This window comes from Aethina tumida, chromosome 4, assembly GCF_024364675.1.
Source record: "Aethina tumida isolate Nest 87 chromosome 4, icAetTumi1.1, whole genome shotgun sequence".
Classification (NCBI taxonomy): Eukaryota; Metazoa; Arthropoda; class Insecta; order Coleoptera; family Nitidulidae; genus Aethina; species Aethina tumida.
The window spans coordinates 5,649,573-5,667,443 of NC_065438.1; the positions used below are offsets into that span (position 1 = coordinate 5,649,573).

The following is a 17,871-nucleotide window of genomic DNA, read 5'->3' on the forward strand; positions in this document are numbered from 1 at the left end:
GAAACATTCTCAGGCGTTCGCACCACTTTTCTCAATTACAAAATGTGTTTGGATTATTTAATTGATGCGCTATTAATAGTGGTCCTTGTGCAAAAATTAAAAGTCTATAAACAATCGATCAATTAACACTTGGCCTTAATACATCCTGCAAATGTAATAGTTTACGAGATCAATGTTTTATGTGTCTCGTTTCTTACTGGAATATTGTGGTTTGATCAATGTTTTACGTCCTATTTTTAATTTATTTCCTGTCACACTAAAATATAACATTCAAGCTTTTAATTTGTAGTACATGTTTCATTAAATTTCAAACATTCTCATATAATATTAAACTGTGAATGGGGAACTCACTCACAGCATTTAATTTATGGAATGTTTGAAGAGGATGTGACAGGGAATTTTTTGATGAAGGTCTCCTGGAAATCAATGGTTTCTTAAAGTGTTTGTGTCAAAATTAGATGATATATTATTATTAATGTTACAGTGCAAATTTAATAAAAAATAAATTTGAATTATCCCCCCTGAGTAATAAAATTGTAATTTCTCTTAATATTTATCTCACGTGTAATACTAATTTGTAACTTTTAACAAGGTTTAAGTCAACAACAAATTAACAGTAAATTGTGTATGTTTAAATGCAAACGTGTCCAAAATTCACGAAATTCCACACAGTGAAAATAAACTGCTTGTTAAAGTTTAAAATTATACGTTTCGAAGTGGATTTCCCTTAAGTATTTAATGATGTGCTCATCATTATATTTTCATTCTTTTCTTATACCATTTGGCTTGAAATGTGAAATTTCATTTGTATTTAAATATTCATAAATCCTTGGAATCTTGGGTACTTTAATGGGTAAAAAATTAAAAATGTTTTAATGATATTAAAAATAATTAATCTGGAACACAAAATATAATAAGTATTTAATTACATTAGCATTATTTTTTTTTCTCGTTATTCTGTTACCTTGGAAAGTCAAATTTTTGTGAGACAGAAGAAATTAATTCATAATAATATTCTCTTATAAAAATAATTATTATGATATTAAAAATTATTAATGTGGAACAACAATATGTATTTAGAGACATTCTTATTATTATTATATTTTCCTTTTTTTCCTTATTTTTTTACCTCGAAATGTCAAAATTTATATGAGAAAATATATAAAAGAAATTTATTCATAATAATATAATATATTATTAGATGAAAATAAAAATCTTTTAATAATTAATATAATTTTGAAATGAATTAAGCTTAATTAATAATCTATTAAATAAAAAAATAAAAATGTTTTAAGACTGATTAATTTGAATACATTTTCATTATTATATTTTGTTTCTTTCGTTTATTTTTTCCTGTTAAATATATAAATTTTAAACTATATATATATATATATATATATAGTTTAAAATTATATATATATATATATATATATATATATATATATATATATATATATATATATATATAAAATTTATTCATATTAATATTTATTAGATGAAAAAATAAAAATCTTTTAATAATTAATATGATTTTGAAATGAATTAAGCTTTGTAAGACAAAAAATAATAATTTATTACATAAAAAGTAAAAATATTTTAATAATTTCTAAGAATTATTAATATGAATACATTTTTATTATCGTATTTTGTTTCTCTCACGTATTTCTTCCTGTTAAATATATAAATTTTGTAATATATATAATGTATTTTAATAGATAAAATTATTAATCTGAAACAAAAGAATATAATAAATATTTAATTAGATTTTTATTATTTTATTTTATTTTTCTCGTGTATGTTTTACATTTATTTGTTTAATTAATTCATACAATTAAGTTAATAATAGTATTATTATTTACAAAATATATAAAAAGTGTCTTCTTAAAATAATGTACGTTAATAGTTAAAAAATAAGAATGTTACCCTTATTTTTATAATATTAAAAATTATTAATCTAGAACAAAAAAATAATATGTATTTAGGAACATTCTTATTATTATATTTTCTTTTTTTCCCTTATTTTTTACCTTAAAATGTCAAAATTTATATGAGAAAAAATATAAAAGAAATTTATTCATAATAATATTATATATTATTAGATAAAAAATAAAAATCTTTTAATAATTAATATAATTTTGAAATGAATTGTTTTGTACGACAAAAAATAATAGTAAATTAGACAAAAAATAAAAATGTTTTAATAATTTCTAAGAATTATTAATATGAATATATTTTCATTATTATATTTTGTTTCTCTCGTCTATTTTTTCCTGTTAAATATCTAAATATTATAATATATATAATGTATTTTATTAGATAAAAAGTAAAAATGTTTTAATCATTTTATGATATTATTAAAAATTATAAATCTGGAATCTGGAAGAATGTAATAAATATTTAATTAAATTTTTATTACTGTATTTTCTTTTTCTCGTGTGTTTTTTACCTTTAATTGTCTAATTTTTCTATGATAAAATATATAAAAAGTTTCTTTTTAATACAATGTATATTAATAGATAAAATTGAAAATGTTTCAATATTATATATGATATTAAAATTATTAATGTGGAACAAAAAATATAATAAGTATTTAATGACATTCTCATTATTATATTGTATTTCTCTTACATACATATTTTTTCTTGTAAATATCCAATTTTTTTTATATGAAAATATATATAAAAATTTTATTCATATCATAATATTATTAGAAAAAAAAATTGAGTTGTTAAAAAATACCATTAATTCTTAAAAATATAAAATTAAATAGAATTATTCTAAATTATATTGTATATTATATATTAAAATATAAATTATATATTACAATAATTAATCTAAAATATGAATCATTATTTCAGTATATTTTCTTTACGTAGTTTTATTTAATTTATTAATTAAATTTTTATATATGTGTAAAAATTAATTAAACCTTTTAATTTTTACACATTTTTTAATGAGTAATAATAATTATTCATTATTCAATAAAATAGTATATTTTAATAAGTAAAAACCAAACTGATACAATTAATTATTGATTAATATTCAAAATTTAATTTATTTAACAGTTAATTTGTTATAAAACTGACCTTTCAAAACGTTAGAAAAAATTAATTATACTATTATTAACTTAATTGTATGTATTAATTAAATGTTAAATTAAAATTTTATGAGGTAGGTAAGTGTAATTTATATTTGTAGAAAATTTTATTGCATCCAGTTTAAATTACTACCGAAATAGCATTGTATATTTACAAACTTTAAAGTGATAATTAATTGACATTTATAAACAATATAGAAACTAAACTAAACTACAATAAATATCTCAACATACAGATAATTTTCAATAAAATAAATAAAATAATGTAAAGTAGTAAAACTATTCACATTCTACTTACTTACCTATAAATAAACAGTTAATATTTTATTATTTATTTAAAAGTATATAAAAAGCCACAATTTTAGTCCAGTTTAAACTATTTAATTAATTTATTTTGTTGTCGATAATTTACATATTAAAACTTAATTTGTCCATGAAAGTACCGCACGCGTTTCAGGCTCGCGTCGGAGCGTGCAACTCCTGAAACCGTGGCCGATTCGAACGTAACACGAGGCGTACACTACTGGATTTCCGAAAGATAATTTTCAGGAACGCGCTCGTTTCGCTCTTCTGTAAACAGCACGAAACATGCGCGTATCCAGAAAACAAACACCGACAGGTGTCCCTGCTCCGATGCCCGGTTGGGGCATTTCGCATAAATATTTCGGTTTCGGATTAAACCACCCCTCAATTGCTAATGACAGCTGGTTTTAAAAAGTAAATAAAACCAAGCAATTCTCACGGGCTGAAACTGATTTTGAGGGGGTTTGATTTTAATGAGGAACATCTATTTTTATTGATAACTCATTAATAATTTAATTAATTAGCTTTATTTCCGATAAATAAGGGTGAAAATACAACTCTTTCAATTAGTTTTATGAATCCAACACCGGGTTATTTATAAATTTAAAATATATTATTAAAATCTTCCAAGGTTACTTCAATTTAGTGTTTTAATTAAAAGTGATATCATTAGCTTCATAAAATAATAATTAAAATTTACAAAAGGGGAAAACTGGTGTCAGAAGCAATGCCGCACAAATTGGAGCCACGCTTGAACCTAACATACCCGGACTCACCCCAAGACGTCCCCCAGGAGTTCTTGACAATTATAGACTGATTATCGTAACCAACAGCCAAAACTCCATGATTCAATTTGTCTTTGGAACACGTGCCATCCGTGAACAACCCAGAAGTGTAAAACTGAAGGTTGTCGGTGGCGTGAATGGCAACAGAAACTGGACCAACATTTGCAATGGCTTTGATCAGTTCTTGTTCGTCGTCCCGTTTGGTTGTGGCATATCCTTTGATTTTTAAGACGATTTTCTTCTTGTTTAATCTGCAGGTCCCGTTCCTAGCTTCGTATTTGTAGTCGCTTTCAGCGTTGATGCCGTTTTGTTTGACGTACTCGAAGGCTTTAATCATGTGGCCACCTGCGCAAGGATCCCGGGATTCATATGCGCAGTCCATCAGGTTTTGTTCACTGAGACTCACCAGTTTGCCTTTGGCTATTTTGTGGGCACCTTCCATACTCCCGGTCTAAAACAACAACAATTTAATCTGATGGAACTTACTTATTAGAGTTGTAATTGTACAGCACTGAAGGCCCAACATGAACCGCAAAATCCTTGTTCCTTAACTGGAGTAACCGCACCCTTCTTCCTCCAATCCAACGAAGCTGGCGCAGGCTTCGACGTCTCAGTAACAAGACTGGCACCGAGTTTTGGTTTCTGAGCGTTGTGTCTTAGCAAGGTCGAAAACTCGGCTTGGGTCAAGTCGCCGAATTGGTTCAAACCTTTCCTGTACGATTCCAAGCCTTGGTCGTACCTCCAGTTGTGACGTTCAATCTCCTTGAGGTTGTTCAAGAAGATATCTGTACGAAAACTCTCCTCTTCTTTTGATGTGTAGGTTTTTCCGTATTGATGTTTGAATTGGTGGAACGTGTCCAAACTGGCTGATGCCATTAAAACACAACAAATTAATATTGCTAAAACTTTCATTGTGCACCTTTGCTTGTGAATGGTAAAAATACATAAGAAGGGCAGTTTTTATATTGATTTTAGTGTTAAATTTATGCAGAAGTGTGGTGTGTGGTTTCACATACGCACATCACTGATTAACTTCATTGAATACTCACCACAGTATTGCTATTAATCAAAATTGTTCATGACTAGCCATGGCGGTTAATAATATTATCAAAACCACAGTGACTCATTTACCAATTCCTCAAAATTAGTTCATTTTTTTGTATCGACAAAGTTCAAAAAATTCCATCCAGAGAGCCCACATTTAAAAATTAAGTTTTACGCAGTTTACTCAAACATTTTTACAAAGTTAGGACTGGTTAAAAGTTGTTAACTTATTCAGGATCCATGTGCTCGACCAGAATTTTAAATAGACTGGAATAATATTTAACTTTGGCCGCGATTAAATCTAAATGCAAACATGAGTTTATGGACGTCGGCCATAATGTCACTAATTCATCATCAAGTTCAAAGATGATCAACGTGGAACAATATTGCAGGTGTATTTAGGTAAATAAACTAAGTTACACACGTGGTGAAGTGATGTGTGAGAACTGTAATAAAACGAGATTTGTTTTGATTTTGATTAATTAACCTTGCTTAACAGGTTTCCAAAGGTCTTTTTGTGTTGAATCTGTCAGTCACACAAACACAAACAAAGATACGGGATCTGGTAATGAACAGCAGTATTATCCAACTAATATAGAAACTCGACAATTCTACAATAATACAAGAAAAAATCAATTGGCCAGTTGTTTCCTAGAACGTGCCCTAAAACAAGTTAATTAAAATGGCGAGACAGATCTCGAACAGCAATTAAATAATTTAGCTTGTGTATCCGGTGTGTGAGGTAATTTCCACCGTAATGCTGTTACCCATTTTTGTTTGGACCTTTCTCCGAAGTCAGCCGGCATTGGCATCTCTATCGCCCAGTTACATTTTGTTGGAGACAAGAAGGATTAAGGATCGATTACACGCTTGAACGGGCCGGACTGCTTTTATATGTATCACTGTTAATGTTGTATAAAAGCTAGACCGGCCGGTCAGACGGATTAGTTGTTAGATTGTGATGAAAGCATGTATTGCCTGATTCTGGTGTTATTGGTGGTGAGTGCACTGCTTTCCTGATACAGTTTTGTGAAGATACAACGAGGAAATGTGTTCAAAACCAAAAAAGTGATCAGGGTTTATATTATTTTTCTTTGTCTTATCTCAAAGTTGAAGAAAAATCAATCATTACTTCTAGATTTCAATCATTTATCATTCATAAACTTCTCTGGTAAAATACTTTATTAATTAATTATCTTTCCAATAATTACAAGATAAGATTATCTTCGATAAAGTCTTAAAAACCTTCCATGAAGATTCTAGACACATCAAATCTGTTCGATTTGTTTCCAGCTCCATGAGACGCCAATATTGTGATTTATCTAAACGATAAATCTAATCTTGGTGCAGCACAAACAATAAAATAAAATATAAACTGTAAATGCACACGACCGTAAACATCGGTATGGCAATTGTCCAACTGAAAAAAAGTCAGTAAACACGTATTTTTTATTTTTAATTTGTATAATTGGCACGTTTCGTGATGTAGATTTCAATGTTAACGAAACCAAACAAAAATCGAATTGAAAATCAACACAATTACTGTTAAACGGTTAATTGTGCATTAATTATTTTACCCAGCGGCAAAGGTTTACACATCACTCCACTTGAATAAAAGGAAAAAGAGATAATTTAATCAGTTAAAAAAGCAATCGCCCGTTAATAAAGGAAGGCTTTGTTTAGCCCAGTCACGAGAAAGGTAAAAGCAGAAAGTACATTCATTTCCCCATTTTTTGTCTACGAGTCCCATGTACTAAATTTAAATAACGTTAATACATTCACCTTTCCAAACTTTTATTAGATCGTCATCAATAATATTCCGATCACCTTCGGGTCGTACTGCAACTGCGTGTGCCCCAACTTGGCCGGCCATCATCAGCTACCCCAACCCCAGCTTTTGATATCTCAGCCCAACCACCAGCAACAACAACAACAACAACAAGTTTTGATACAAGACCATGAGCACCTACAGGAGCTTCTAGTGCAACATCAGCACTTGCACAACGTCCAAATCCAGCCCACAAGGACTGTTAGTTACGTCCCAGCTTACACCCACTTAGAAAACAAACAACTCTTGGAGAAAGTGTTGGAGACGCAAAAAGAACACAAAACTCAAGTAGGTGATGTATTAAATTTGATGTAGTTGTAACTGGTTGCTTTGCAGATAGTCCACGATGAGGTTTCGGAAGAAGCTAAGTCTTCGGTGTCAGGCAGCCACTCAAGCACTAATACTGAAGAGTTTTTGAAGAGCCAAAACGACATAAAAAAAGAACAGGAAGAAGATGACGGTAAAGACCATCATCACAAGAAAAACGTCCATTACAAATTCGAATATGCCGTGGATGATAAGAAAACTGGGGACGTAAAAAATCAAAAGGAAGAACGACATGGAGACGTGGTTAGAGGGGAGTACTCGTTGCTAGAAGCAGATGGTAACGTGAGGACTGTGAAGTATTATGCTGATTGGAAGCATGGATTCTTTGCACAAATTCACAACTCCAAGAGGGGGCATTAAATTGTTTATTTAATTTTTATTGAAGCATTTATATTATGTTATTATTTATCTGTTATAGTTGTATTAACATATATTCCTAATGACCGTAACAAAAAACCTGTTAATAAATATTAAATATGTATATTTTTGTTGTCTGTATACAAATAAAGATAAAAGGTAGTTTCCGTTTGTTATGCGTAGATTATTTCGTCGAGGTAACAGATTTTAGACTTATTAATTAGATAAGAGTAAATGAATCAAGGGCAAAAATAGGAAAATATTTTTATGAAACGTAACCTGTAAGACTACTAAATTTATACCATTTAGAATGATTTTATGAAATGTCATTCGCAGATTCTGGAAAAGACGCAAATTGAGTTCGAATATTTTATGGAGTAGACTGGATATGTACTTTCACATCATGTAAAAAAGTTTATCGTGTATCCATTAAATTTAAACTTTTCTGTAGGACGTATTGGATAAAGCGTTCCTAAGTAAATAACAGTCAATAGAAATCTGTTTAGTAGTTGAATGCATATACTCCATTTAAATATTTGTCATATAATTTTGAATATTTTGCATTCATAAAAAAGAAGAGTGAAACGACAGGATAAAATCTTTATTATAATATACGGAGATTTATAGATACGTATTCAAATTATCTGAATTGTATTACTTTTCAAACTATATACCCGAATAAATTTAATGGCATATTTTAAAATATATTTACAATCATTTATTGTATGTGACTACAATAATAAATAACTAAAAATATAAATCATGTCTGTAAATATATATAATAAAACTTTATTTTCTTTATCGGAAATAGATCAGCAATGCCTTTTATACTATACATATTACATAAATACTCCAAGAAAATACAACTCAGAAAAGTATAGTTAGTTCAATAAAATCGGCTTCGATAGTTTTTCATTGCAAAAGTTTCTTTCAAGTTCGCTTATAATATTTTTACAGTGATATTACTTTGAAAAATAAAATAAATATTTGTTTTAGTTAATATATATAATGATATAAAAGTAAAATTTGATAAATATACAATTTTATTACATCCTTATTAATTTTTTTAAATATAGCATGAATATACAGTAGTGGCCATAATTATAAGCGCTTATTAAATTATATTAAAAATACAAATTGTATTACTAGAATATTTATTCGTTTTTTTTTGTTATTATTGAGTCTACAATGCAACTGCAACATTATTGTTAATGTTGCTATAATAATGTCCACTAGTGTACATATTAATTTAAATGTTAAGTTGTTTTTAATCTAATAAAATCCCCGAGTTGATAAATGATATGCTGATTATCAAATAAATCTGTTAAATTATCTAATAAAAAAATTGTAATTATTGATTGTTAATAATTAATTTTCCGATTGTAATCTTAAAATTTAAAAGAAACTAGATTCAAGCAGTAATAATATCATATTGGATTTTATAAAAGCATTTTAAGTAGTGATTACTAATTTTATATTTGAATTCAAACATTAAAAATAAATCAGTTCTGCTCGACGAAACATAGTTATGCAGCCAACACTACACTTTTTGTTTCAGGGTGTACATACTGTATAATTTAGTGTACATACTGTATAATCAACAATAGAAAGTTTTCATTGTAGAAAACAGTTTGTTCCAATGGGATTTCAAGGACAATCACGTCATGACCGCAGTTTGTGGTTATGGTAAAGGTAACAGCGAAAAGTCCGATTATAAAATAAGTGTTGATAGTACATGTAACTTATTATTATAGACACTGGCGGCTTGATACCATCTTATCTCAGTGCGCAGAGTGTGTGTGCTCGGTGTTATTGTCGCGTCACGCCGGAACTATAAAATCGTTAGCTGGAAAACTTTAAATTGATATCATTTCAAACTGTTGTCAAGTAATTTTGGTTCGTGCAACAGCTACGGGTTGAACAAAAATGGGTTTATTATCCGAGGGCAGTCCCCTATCTTGGGATGAAACGAAAAAACTGTCCGATCATGTGCGGGAACACGGCATAATCCAATTCATAAACATGTACAAGAGATTGAGGGACAGGCAAGGCGACATACTGAAATGGGGCGACGAAGTCGAATACATCATTGTTAAATTCGACGACGAACAGAAAACGGCCAAAGTGAGCTTAAGAGCGAACGAAATACTCGCCGTTCTCAACGAAAGGGAACAACAGGATCCACAAAACTGCAAATCACTGTGGAGACCAGAATATGGTGCTTATATGATTGAGGGCACGCCGGGCAAACCCTACGGAGGTTTGTTGGCTCATTTCAACATTGTTGAGGCCAACATGAGACACAGAAGGGAGGAGGCCACTCAGCTACTTAAACCTAATGAATCTATTATGAGTCTTACCAGTTTTCCTCGGTAAGTTTTAAGTGATTTGATGTTCTAACACCCTAAATTTATTTAAAAGACTCTTACGATCTTTGTGCATTTTAAAATGTACAACCCTTTATTTTTAATTTTTTTTTTCATGGTTTATTTTTAACCAATATTTTTATCAAACAGATAAAAATGTGAAATTTATAAATATATATTTGCCTTATTTTTATTTTAAAATTTGCAATTTAATTTGAATTACTATTTTTTATAAAATAAATTAATTTTACCAATTTATGAATTTTGATTTTTTACTTAAATTATGCAATTTGACGAAATTTTCAGTTCTAATCTATTTGCTTATTTAAAATCTAAACATATCTTGAATGAATATTAATTTTTAATAATGTAATGTTATTACATGATGTAAACTATATTTGTAACAATTCCAGTTTTTTATTTCTTATCTTAATTGAGTCATAAATCTGAATAAAAGATTTGAAGGAATATTTTTATGCATGTTATACATTTTTACGTGCTTAATTAAACATAAATTGCAATAATTATTGCTGTTTCATTTATATTTATGTTCTTTGAACTGAATTTTAAATAAATTTACAATTGATTTTCTTAAATACGATAAAGGATACAATTATAGAAGCTTATCTATCAAATAATTTAATTTTATTCATTAAAATATTGCGTACTTCTTTATTTTTCAATGGACAAAATTAGATAATATTTTGTGGTCTTTTGTTGCTCTCTGTGAATTTAAATCGATTATTTACTAGCAGACTTTTGCTTATTATAATTATTTAATCATTGGTCGAAATGAAACTGTAAGAAAAATTGTAATTTAGCCTTACCAAGACTGTATTATTAAAGAATTTGAAGAAACTGGCCAAGTGGTATCTACAAAAATAATTTTCTGAGTTTGGAAAACTTTTGTTAGGCTTCAAAACTACAAGAAAAAGTTTTTAGTGACAATTCTAAATTTAATTTATCAAAAATGGTTGTTATGTCTATGTTACCCATCCAATAGACTACATAGAACTACATATCAAGTTTGTTATATCTACACTGAAACATGGTGTCGTTTTATTTTAGCAGTTCCCATTAAATAAAAGAATACCTAAATTATATAACATTTTAAAAAATTGATACAATAATGACCACCACTGTTTGTAGTATCAAATATTAATCTTTATTTACATAATGTTTTATATAAAAACAGATTTTTAGTGACCTTAATAATTTCATTATTTAGTTTTTTCTGAGATAATTGTTTCGATGCCATGATAAGCAATCTAAATATCATCATAAATGCTAGAATAAACCAACATTATTCTAGTTTAATTCATAGAACACAAGTCATAAATATGTGAGATTATTAAATAACCTTGTTAAATGATCTGAAAATAACTGCACTCATTTGTGTACTAACTACATACATTTAACAAAGCAAGTCTAATTGTAGTTTTTAGTCTTCAATTAACTTTTTCATTTTTATTTACAATGCCATTACTAAGCAGTTTCTTCAGTGGTTATTCAATATTAAATCAATTTGTCACTGTCAATTTTATGCAAATGCTCAACGAAATATACTGAAACCATGTTACACAATATTGTACAACCGGATTCCATTAAACATATTTCAGATATAACATATGATTCATCAAAACAAATTTAACTATTAAATTTAAAGTCGCAAATCATGCATTCAATTATAACGAAGTTATAGATCAGTAGCCATTAAATTTATTAGCGGCGACGATGATAATAAGCATGAGTGCACCGTTTCGCACATTCCAATAATGCAACATGACATAATTAACGGTTGGACTGTCAGTAATAAATTAATACCTATTTGATAACGCAAGTTTTGATAGGTGATTTATCAATTTTTTAATCAACTTTAGTCATTATTCTGATTTATATATTTTTGTCTGGGTGGTCCCCCCAGGTAGCAGTTTTTGAAAAGAAATATAATGATTTCCAACTGTTTTGTAATATGTGATTTCAGAAATAAGTTAACATGTTTTATAATTTATGTTATGAATTTAAAAGTCTGAATTATTGGTCTACTGGAGGCAGATTTTTCATTTCGACAAAACGGTAATAGCACTAATAGACTACTATTGAGATGTCGTCAAACGTGGTTTAATGATGCCCAAAATCGGAGAAGAGTGGGCACCGGACGTCGAAAGGGCACAGATGTAGTCCGGCCCCATCTTTTGCTAGTTCTGACCGTTGAGCATCGAAGACAACGAGTACAGTGGATTAGAGAACAACAACATTGGAATGTGGAATGGAATCCAGTCGTCTTCTCTGATGAATCACGATTCTGATTGGGTGGATATGACAGGCGAAAAAGAGTCAGACGACGGCGGGGAGAAACACATCAACCTCAGGTTGATGTTGACAACGTAATGTTATCTTCAGGAAGTAGAGTTGTATGTTCTTCCTTACCTTAATCGACCCAGAAATCCAATATTTCAGCAGTATAAGCTCTGTGCCATGTTGCCAGGGTTAGTTTAAACTTTTTTGAAGAGACCCATGTGAATCTAATGCCATGGCTAAGCCAGATCCACTGACCTTTTATCTATAGAACATGTTTGGGGTATAATTAGTAGAGAGCTAGGAAATTTACCCCAACCCCATGGACTTTGGATGTTCTAAGACATGAATTACAGGTAGCTTGAAGTACTACATCTCAAGAGCAAATAGACCACTTCATTGAATCAATGCCAATACATGTTGGGGAGTGTTTAGATAACCTCAATAGACAAACACATATTAACAAAATTATTAAAAATAATCTAAAATCGTAGATATTTTATTTCTAAATTTTAATTGTTTTATATTTGAATTATATTTGAAATTTGAATCTCTATAGAAATTATATTTTACAAGAGTGAATAATAAATATAACTGAATAACTGATATATGACAGAGAATCTGTTATATTTGTTAAAAAGATAGTATTTGTTACAAAACAATATAATTATTATTATTTTTATCTTGTAACTTTTTAAAATAGGAAAATTACAAGGACATTTTAAAAATAGATTTGATTTAACAGTATAACCCAATTGATTATAAATTAAACTCTAAAAAAAAAAATAAAAATTATAATTCAGCGTTATCAAGACCGAGAGAAACAAGAAGAAATGTCCAACAGTTTATGACTAAATAAGCCAATCGTTCCCTGTATTATTAAAAAAAATTAGAGAATTTGGACATGTGATATCTACGAAAATTGATAACTGGATACTTTGAAAGTCAAACAACAATCCAATCTTATCGTCAATTAGAGTTACAGCTAACCTGAAAGAAGTACAACTTACTGAAATTAGTTCAAGGACTGTGAAAAGATGATTAATGGATGGGAGTTCGTTTGATTCCAGACCTACCAGAAAGTCCCTTGCTTCTAATAAAAATTTGAAAGTCCAGAAAATATAAACAAGAGTAATAATTATTTATTTTACATAGTAGTGTCAATTTTGAACTTATTAATACATAGTAATTTACAGCAGGAATATAAAGCTGGAACAGATGATTCATTATTTTTATTTTATAGTTCTATACATGTCTTAACATCTACCATAAAAATACCAATTTGTGGTCTTTAAAAGCTTTTTAAAATGCAAATGCCAATTTAAAATAATTAACATTCAAGGATTAATTGTTCTTTAAATAAACCACAAAATGTCCCTTTTTATTGGCAATTAGTGGTAACGAAGACAATTTAAATGTTTGCAGCTTTAATTGCTGTTTGATAACATACACATGAACGATTAAATAAACCAACTACGATCGCAAATCACTGTTATTTAACGACTTGGAAATACGGCTAAATATGTCGTATTTTCTATAATCAGATTTAATCTGTATTTCAAACGAATCGTGCGTAATTATGTTCAAGGTTGGTTGTTCAATATTAGTGTTTACGAATACTGAAATGCATTCAAGTACGATGATTTTTCATGGTACAACGTGCGATTTTATCTTATCGCAATTCAAGGGATGTTTGTCAATTACGTGCCAGTGGTTTTTGGTCAGATTAAAAATGGAATGGCCCAATATTTTAATAAATACACAAATTGTCCGCAAGTTTATAGATTTATTGGAGTTTTAAAATTCTTTATTATATGTTGAGGTAACAAAAATAATGTCATTATCTGTAAATGTCAATACACAAAAGAGTTATACAATATGAAAATTACAAACGAGTATTTGTTGCCTGCAAAGTCGGAATCGATGAATAATTTACTGGTTGTGGGAACAGGGTGTCTTTGTCAATTTGTCCGTTAACGACGCTAAATTTACTTGGGTCAGGGTTGTTCATTGATTAAATAATTATAGTTTAGTACAATCAATTTTATATTATTAATATTGAGTATCATTATTATAAACGTATAATTATTTGTCATTCTATAGTTATGTATAGTATTTTATAGATAAGATTTAAATTTCTTGTTGGTAATTATCTACTTTGAATAAAATTTGATACTCTAGATTAGGACATTTGTACTTGTAAATCTATACTCCAATAATAATATTAAAAATGTCATTAAAAGATTTAAGATAATATTATAAGAAATGATAAATAATAAAAACAATTTGAAAAATTGTGATTTATTACAATTATCTAGTATTTTTTAATTTTTTTAAAACAGCTTAAGTACACAAGATCAATATATCTCAAAAATTGAAAAATTGATTGGCATTCAATTCATTCTCTCTATAACAGTTTTTTGTTTTAGATTAGGCTGCAAAGATTTCACAGATCCAAAAACGGCGCCCACCCCCGACAGAGGTGCCACCCGATCCCTGTTTTTCCCCGACGAAGCAATATTCCCGGGCCATCCCCGATTCAAGACCCTATCCCAGAACATACGTGAAAGACGAGGCGGAAACGTGGCCATCAACTTGCCAAGTACAGTACAACCCCCCTACCACCCATCGCCATTAATTAACGTATGCGCTCAGTTTTCAGAGACAAAAACACGAAAATACCGGTCGACGACTCGCACAAGCTGAGCAAGGCGGCGCTGCCCGATCACGTGTACATGGACGCGATGGGTTTCGGCATGGGGTGTTGTTGTCTGCAGCTCACGTTCCAGGCGTGTAACATAACCGAAGCCCGCACCCTCTACGATCAACTGACGCCACTTTGCCCAATCATGTTAGCTTTGACGGCCGCCTCCCCCATTCATCGGGGCTTCATCACGGACGTGGACTGCAGGTGGAACGTGATCTCTTGTTCCGTTGACTGTCGGACGGAGGAGGAGCGTGGTTTGAAACCGCTGAAGCATAACAAGTTCGTGATAAAGAAATCGAGGTACGACTCCATAGATTCGTACCTGTCGCCTCAAGGGGAGAAATACAACGACGTCCCATTGATTTACAACGAAGAGGACTATGAGAAGTTGAGGTCTAATGGTATTGATCACCTATTGGCTCAGCACATTGCCCATCTGTTCATCAGGGATTCCGTCTCTTTGTTTTCGGAGAAAGTGCATCAGAACGACGAGGAGGACACTGACCACTTTGAAGTAACACATTTTGTTTACCCATTAGTGTATTTTAATTAATTTAATGTTGTTACAGAACATCCAGTCCACAAACTGGCAAACAATGAGGTTCAAACCTCCACCACCCAACTCCACAATTGGCTGGCGAGTGGAGTTCAGGCCTTGCGAGGTGCAATTAACTGATTTTGAAAACGCCGCTATTGTTTGCTTCGTTGTACTCTTAACTCGGGTCATCCTTTCATACCAACTCAACTTCTTAATACCAATAAGCAAGGTATGCCCCACAACTGGTTATTAGCGCACTAGATTGTTAATATTAGGTTGTTATAGGTTGACGAAAACATGCAGAACGCTCAAAAACGCAACGCAGCCGCCGAACAGAAGTTCTGGTTCAAAAAGGACATAACGACAACGGTGAGTCCGCCGGAGGCGAATGAATGTTGTAAAAAATCGGCGTCGCTGAGCGACAACGCTGAAGCGAGCTGCTCTGATATGTACGTAAGCATGACGGTGAACGAAATAATCAACGGTAAGGAAGGAGAATTTCCCGGACTGATTGCTTTAATTAATAACTATCTTAGTGGAATGGATGTGGATGCTGATACTCATTGCACTATACAGCAATATTTGAAGTTCATTCAAAGAAGAGCGTCCGGCGAAATTATGACCACAGCCTCTTGGATCAGGAAATTCGTTACTGAACATCCTGACTACAAGTGAGTTCTTACTGTCAATTAATTTATAATCAATTAATAATTATTGCAATGTTATTTTGTAGGCATGACTCTGTGTTGACGGAAAATATTAACTACGACCTCTTAAAAACGATGGATGACATACAAAAAGGTATACAATCTTGTCCGGAATTATTAGGAAAGAGCACAATGTCTAAAACTAAAGAGAACATACCCACAGCTTTAAAAAACGATTGTTGACACTTGATTTTGTTATGTAATTATAGTAGGATTTACTATAGCTTTTATTATTTTTATAAATGCATGATTTTAATGTTATCAAAATATAATTTATAGAGAATTTAGCAGTATTTTATTACAAGCACTTTTTATATTGATTATTTGTTCAGGGTTTTTTATTGTGAATTGTTTCTGGAAATATAAATAAAATTGTTCATCTGTTTTATTTTTTATATTATTAAATTAACAACAAATAAAAGCGAAATGTATACAAAAATTAAAATTATATTACAGCAACTCTATCACAGAGAATGTTTGGATTTTTGTGCTCGCAAATTGGGCACTCATACTTGGAGTCTGCCATTTGATTACCCTAAAAATTAACAATAAAATTACCAATTGACCATTTATCAAAAAATTAAATTAAACCTTTAAGCACACATAACAGAATATGTGTGCACAACCCATATGATGTGGAAGTGTAGGATTTTCGCCACAATAAGCACATTTGGAATGCATTGTCATTTCTCTAGTTGATATTGAGGAATACACAGGTTTCTGCCTGAATGGATTGTTGTTTTTAATTGTCCTCTTAATTTTATGGTAGTTTATTAAGGGTAAAATATGGACTATCATTTCCTAAAAATACATTGATATAAATGTGTAATTATATAAATAATGTACACTACATACTATAAAACCATTCCATAATAGCTCCCTGGCCAAATACTTTGATTCATAGTGTCTCCTTACATTATCTCTGGAATAAACTTGGTTCAGGCCAAGAATTCTCTCAATTAATAAAGGTTTTACACCATTTCTCAAAAAGACTGACAAATTAATAAAATCTAGGAATTTTAAAATTGTATAAACTAAGCTAATATGCCTGTTGATTTCATGTGAGGGTTTCCAGATTTCACATTTATCTTTTATATAACCTAATGTACTGCCAATAACATATAAATATCTTTTGTAAATTGGAATGTTGTCATATTTAACAGACAATAACTGTTGCCCAAATGTACTGCCTTGTTTTACAATAGAGTAGTTAAGAATTGCCAATTTAACAAGTAATTTAATTTCTTCATCATAAGGTGCTATGAGTCCAGGCTACAAAAGTACATTGTAAATTAAACCAGTAAGAAAAGTAAATACTTACAGGAAGATTTTTTGTTGCTTCCTGAATAATTTGAAGAAATAATTTGTCGATTTCTTTGTCCAAATAAATTGCATTTATTTGTGTGACCCGAAGCAAAATATTTTGGGACATTTTACATAACCTATTATCATCGTAGCAGTGTTGTCGCACCGCTTAATATTCCAACATTTTATACTTTACTAAAACATTCTAA

The 17,871-nt window shown here is 30.0% G+C and overlaps 4 protein-coding genes across 5 annotated transcripts; 2 read left to right on the forward strand and 2 right to left on the reverse strand.

The window, feature by feature from the left end:
• Positions 1 to 3,930: 3,930 nt before the first annotated feature.
• On the reverse strand, positions 3,931 to 5,476 carry LOC109600097 (procathepsin L-like). The gene is made up of 2 exons (XM_049967026.1): positions 4,693 to 5,476; positions 3,931 to 4,636 (listed from the first exon to the last, which is right to left on the reverse strand). Exons 1-2 carry the CDS (start codon positions 5,095 to 5,097, stop codon positions 4,097 to 4,099), a joined length of 945 nt encoding a protein of 314 aa, XP_049822983.1. The 5' UTR covers positions 5,098 to 5,476; the 3' UTR covers positions 3,931 to 4,096.
• A 709-nt stretch (positions 5,477 to 6,185) lies between these two features.
• Positions 6,186 to 7,904, forward strand: LOC109600098 (involucrin). The gene is made up of 3 exons (XM_020016174.2): positions 6,186 to 6,228; positions 7,031 to 7,345; positions 7,394 to 7,904. Exons 1-3 carry the CDS (start codon positions 6,199 to 6,201, stop codon positions 7,742 to 7,744), a joined length of 696 nt encoding a protein of 231 aa, XP_019871733.1. The 5' UTR covers positions 6,186 to 6,198; the 3' UTR covers positions 7,745 to 7,904.
• A 1,511-nt stretch (positions 7,905 to 9,415) lies between these two features.
• On the forward strand, positions 9,416 to 16,745 carry LOC109600118 (glutamate--cysteine ligase). Of its 2 annotated transcripts, XR_007547804.1 has the most exons (7): positions 9,416 to 10,113; positions 14,835 to 15,007; positions 15,061 to 15,626; positions 15,682 to 15,879; positions 15,936 to 16,134; positions 16,187 to 16,321; positions 16,384 to 16,525. XR_007547804.1 is itself a non-coding variant. In XM_020016202.2 (6 exons), exons 1-6 carry the CDS (start codon positions 9,668 to 9,670, stop codon positions 16,538 to 16,540), a joined length of 1,926 nt encoding a protein of 641 aa, XP_019871761.1. In that variant the 5' UTR covers positions 9,421 to 9,667; the 3' UTR covers positions 16,541 to 16,745. The 2 variants fall into 2 exon arrangements, 1 of the variants encoding a protein (XP_019871761.1); XM_020016202.2 differs by having other exon boundaries at positions 9,421 to 10,113; positions 15,936 to 16,321; positions 16,384 to 16,745.
• On the reverse strand, positions 16,737 to 17,803 carry LOC109600119 (peroxisome biogenesis factor 2). Its single transcript, XM_020016203.2, has 4 exons — positions 17,679 to 17,803; positions 17,213 to 17,629; positions 16,949 to 17,158; positions 16,737 to 16,892 (listed from the first exon to the last, which is right to left on the reverse strand). The coding sequence occupies exons 1-4, from the start codon at positions 17,787 to 17,789 to the stop codon at positions 16,803 to 16,805; spliced, it is 828 nt and encodes a 275-aa protein (XP_019871762.2). The 5' UTR covers positions 17,790 to 17,803; the 3' UTR covers positions 16,737 to 16,802.
• Between the last annotated feature and the right edge of the window lie 68 nt (positions 17,804 to 17,871).

What these genes read in the sequence shown, in the direction of transcription:
- LOC109600097 (XM_049967026.1), bottom strand. Translation starts at nt 5,097, where the DNA reads ATGAAAGTTTTAGCAATATTAATTTGTTGTGTTTTAATGGCATCAGCC. An exon ending in CATGTTGGGCCTTCAGTGCT is followed by an intron (nt 4,637 to 4,692) that starts GTACAATTACAA and finishes TTGTTGTTTTAG; the next exon opens with ACCGGGAGTATGGAAGGTGC.
- LOC109600119 (XM_020016203.2), bottom strand. Translation starts at nt 17,789, where the DNA reads ATGTCCCAAAATATTTTGCTTCGGGTCACACAAATAAATGCAATTTAT. An exon ending in AAGCAACAAAAAATCTTCCT is followed by an intron (nt 17,630 to 17,678) that starts GTAAGTATTTAC and finishes GTACTTTTGTAG; the next exon opens with CCTGGACTCATAGCACCTTA. An exon ending in TCTGTTATGTGTGCTTAAAG is followed by an intron (nt 16,893 to 16,948) that starts GTTTAATTTAAT and finishes GTTAATTTTTAG; the next exon opens with GGTAATCAAATGGCAGACTC.
- LOC109600098 (XM_020016174.2), top strand. Translation starts at nt 6,199, where the DNA reads ATGTATTGCCTGATTCTGGTGTTATTGGTG. An exon ending in TGATTCTGGTGTTATTGGTG is followed by an intron (nt 6,229 to 7,030) that starts GTGAGTGCACTG and finishes AACTTTTATTAG; the next exon opens with ATCGTCATCAATAATATTCC. An exon ending in AAAAAGAACACAAAACTCAA is followed by an intron (nt 7,346 to 7,393) that starts GTAGGTGATGTA and finishes GTTGCTTTGCAG; the next exon opens with ATAGTCCACGATGAGGTTTC.
- LOC109600118 (XM_020016202.2), top strand. Translation starts at nt 9,668, where the DNA reads ATGGGTTTATTATCCGAGGGCAGTCCCCTATCTTGGGATGAAACGAAA. An exon ending in AGGACACTGACCACTTTGAA is followed by an intron (nt 15,627 to 15,681) that starts GTAACACATTTT and finishes ATGTTGTTACAG; the next exon opens with AACATCCAGTCCACAAACTG. An exon ending in TCTTAATACCAATAAGCAAG is followed by an intron (nt 15,880 to 15,935) that starts GTATGCCCCACA and finishes AGGTTGTTATAG; the next exon opens with GTTGACGAAAACATGCAGAA.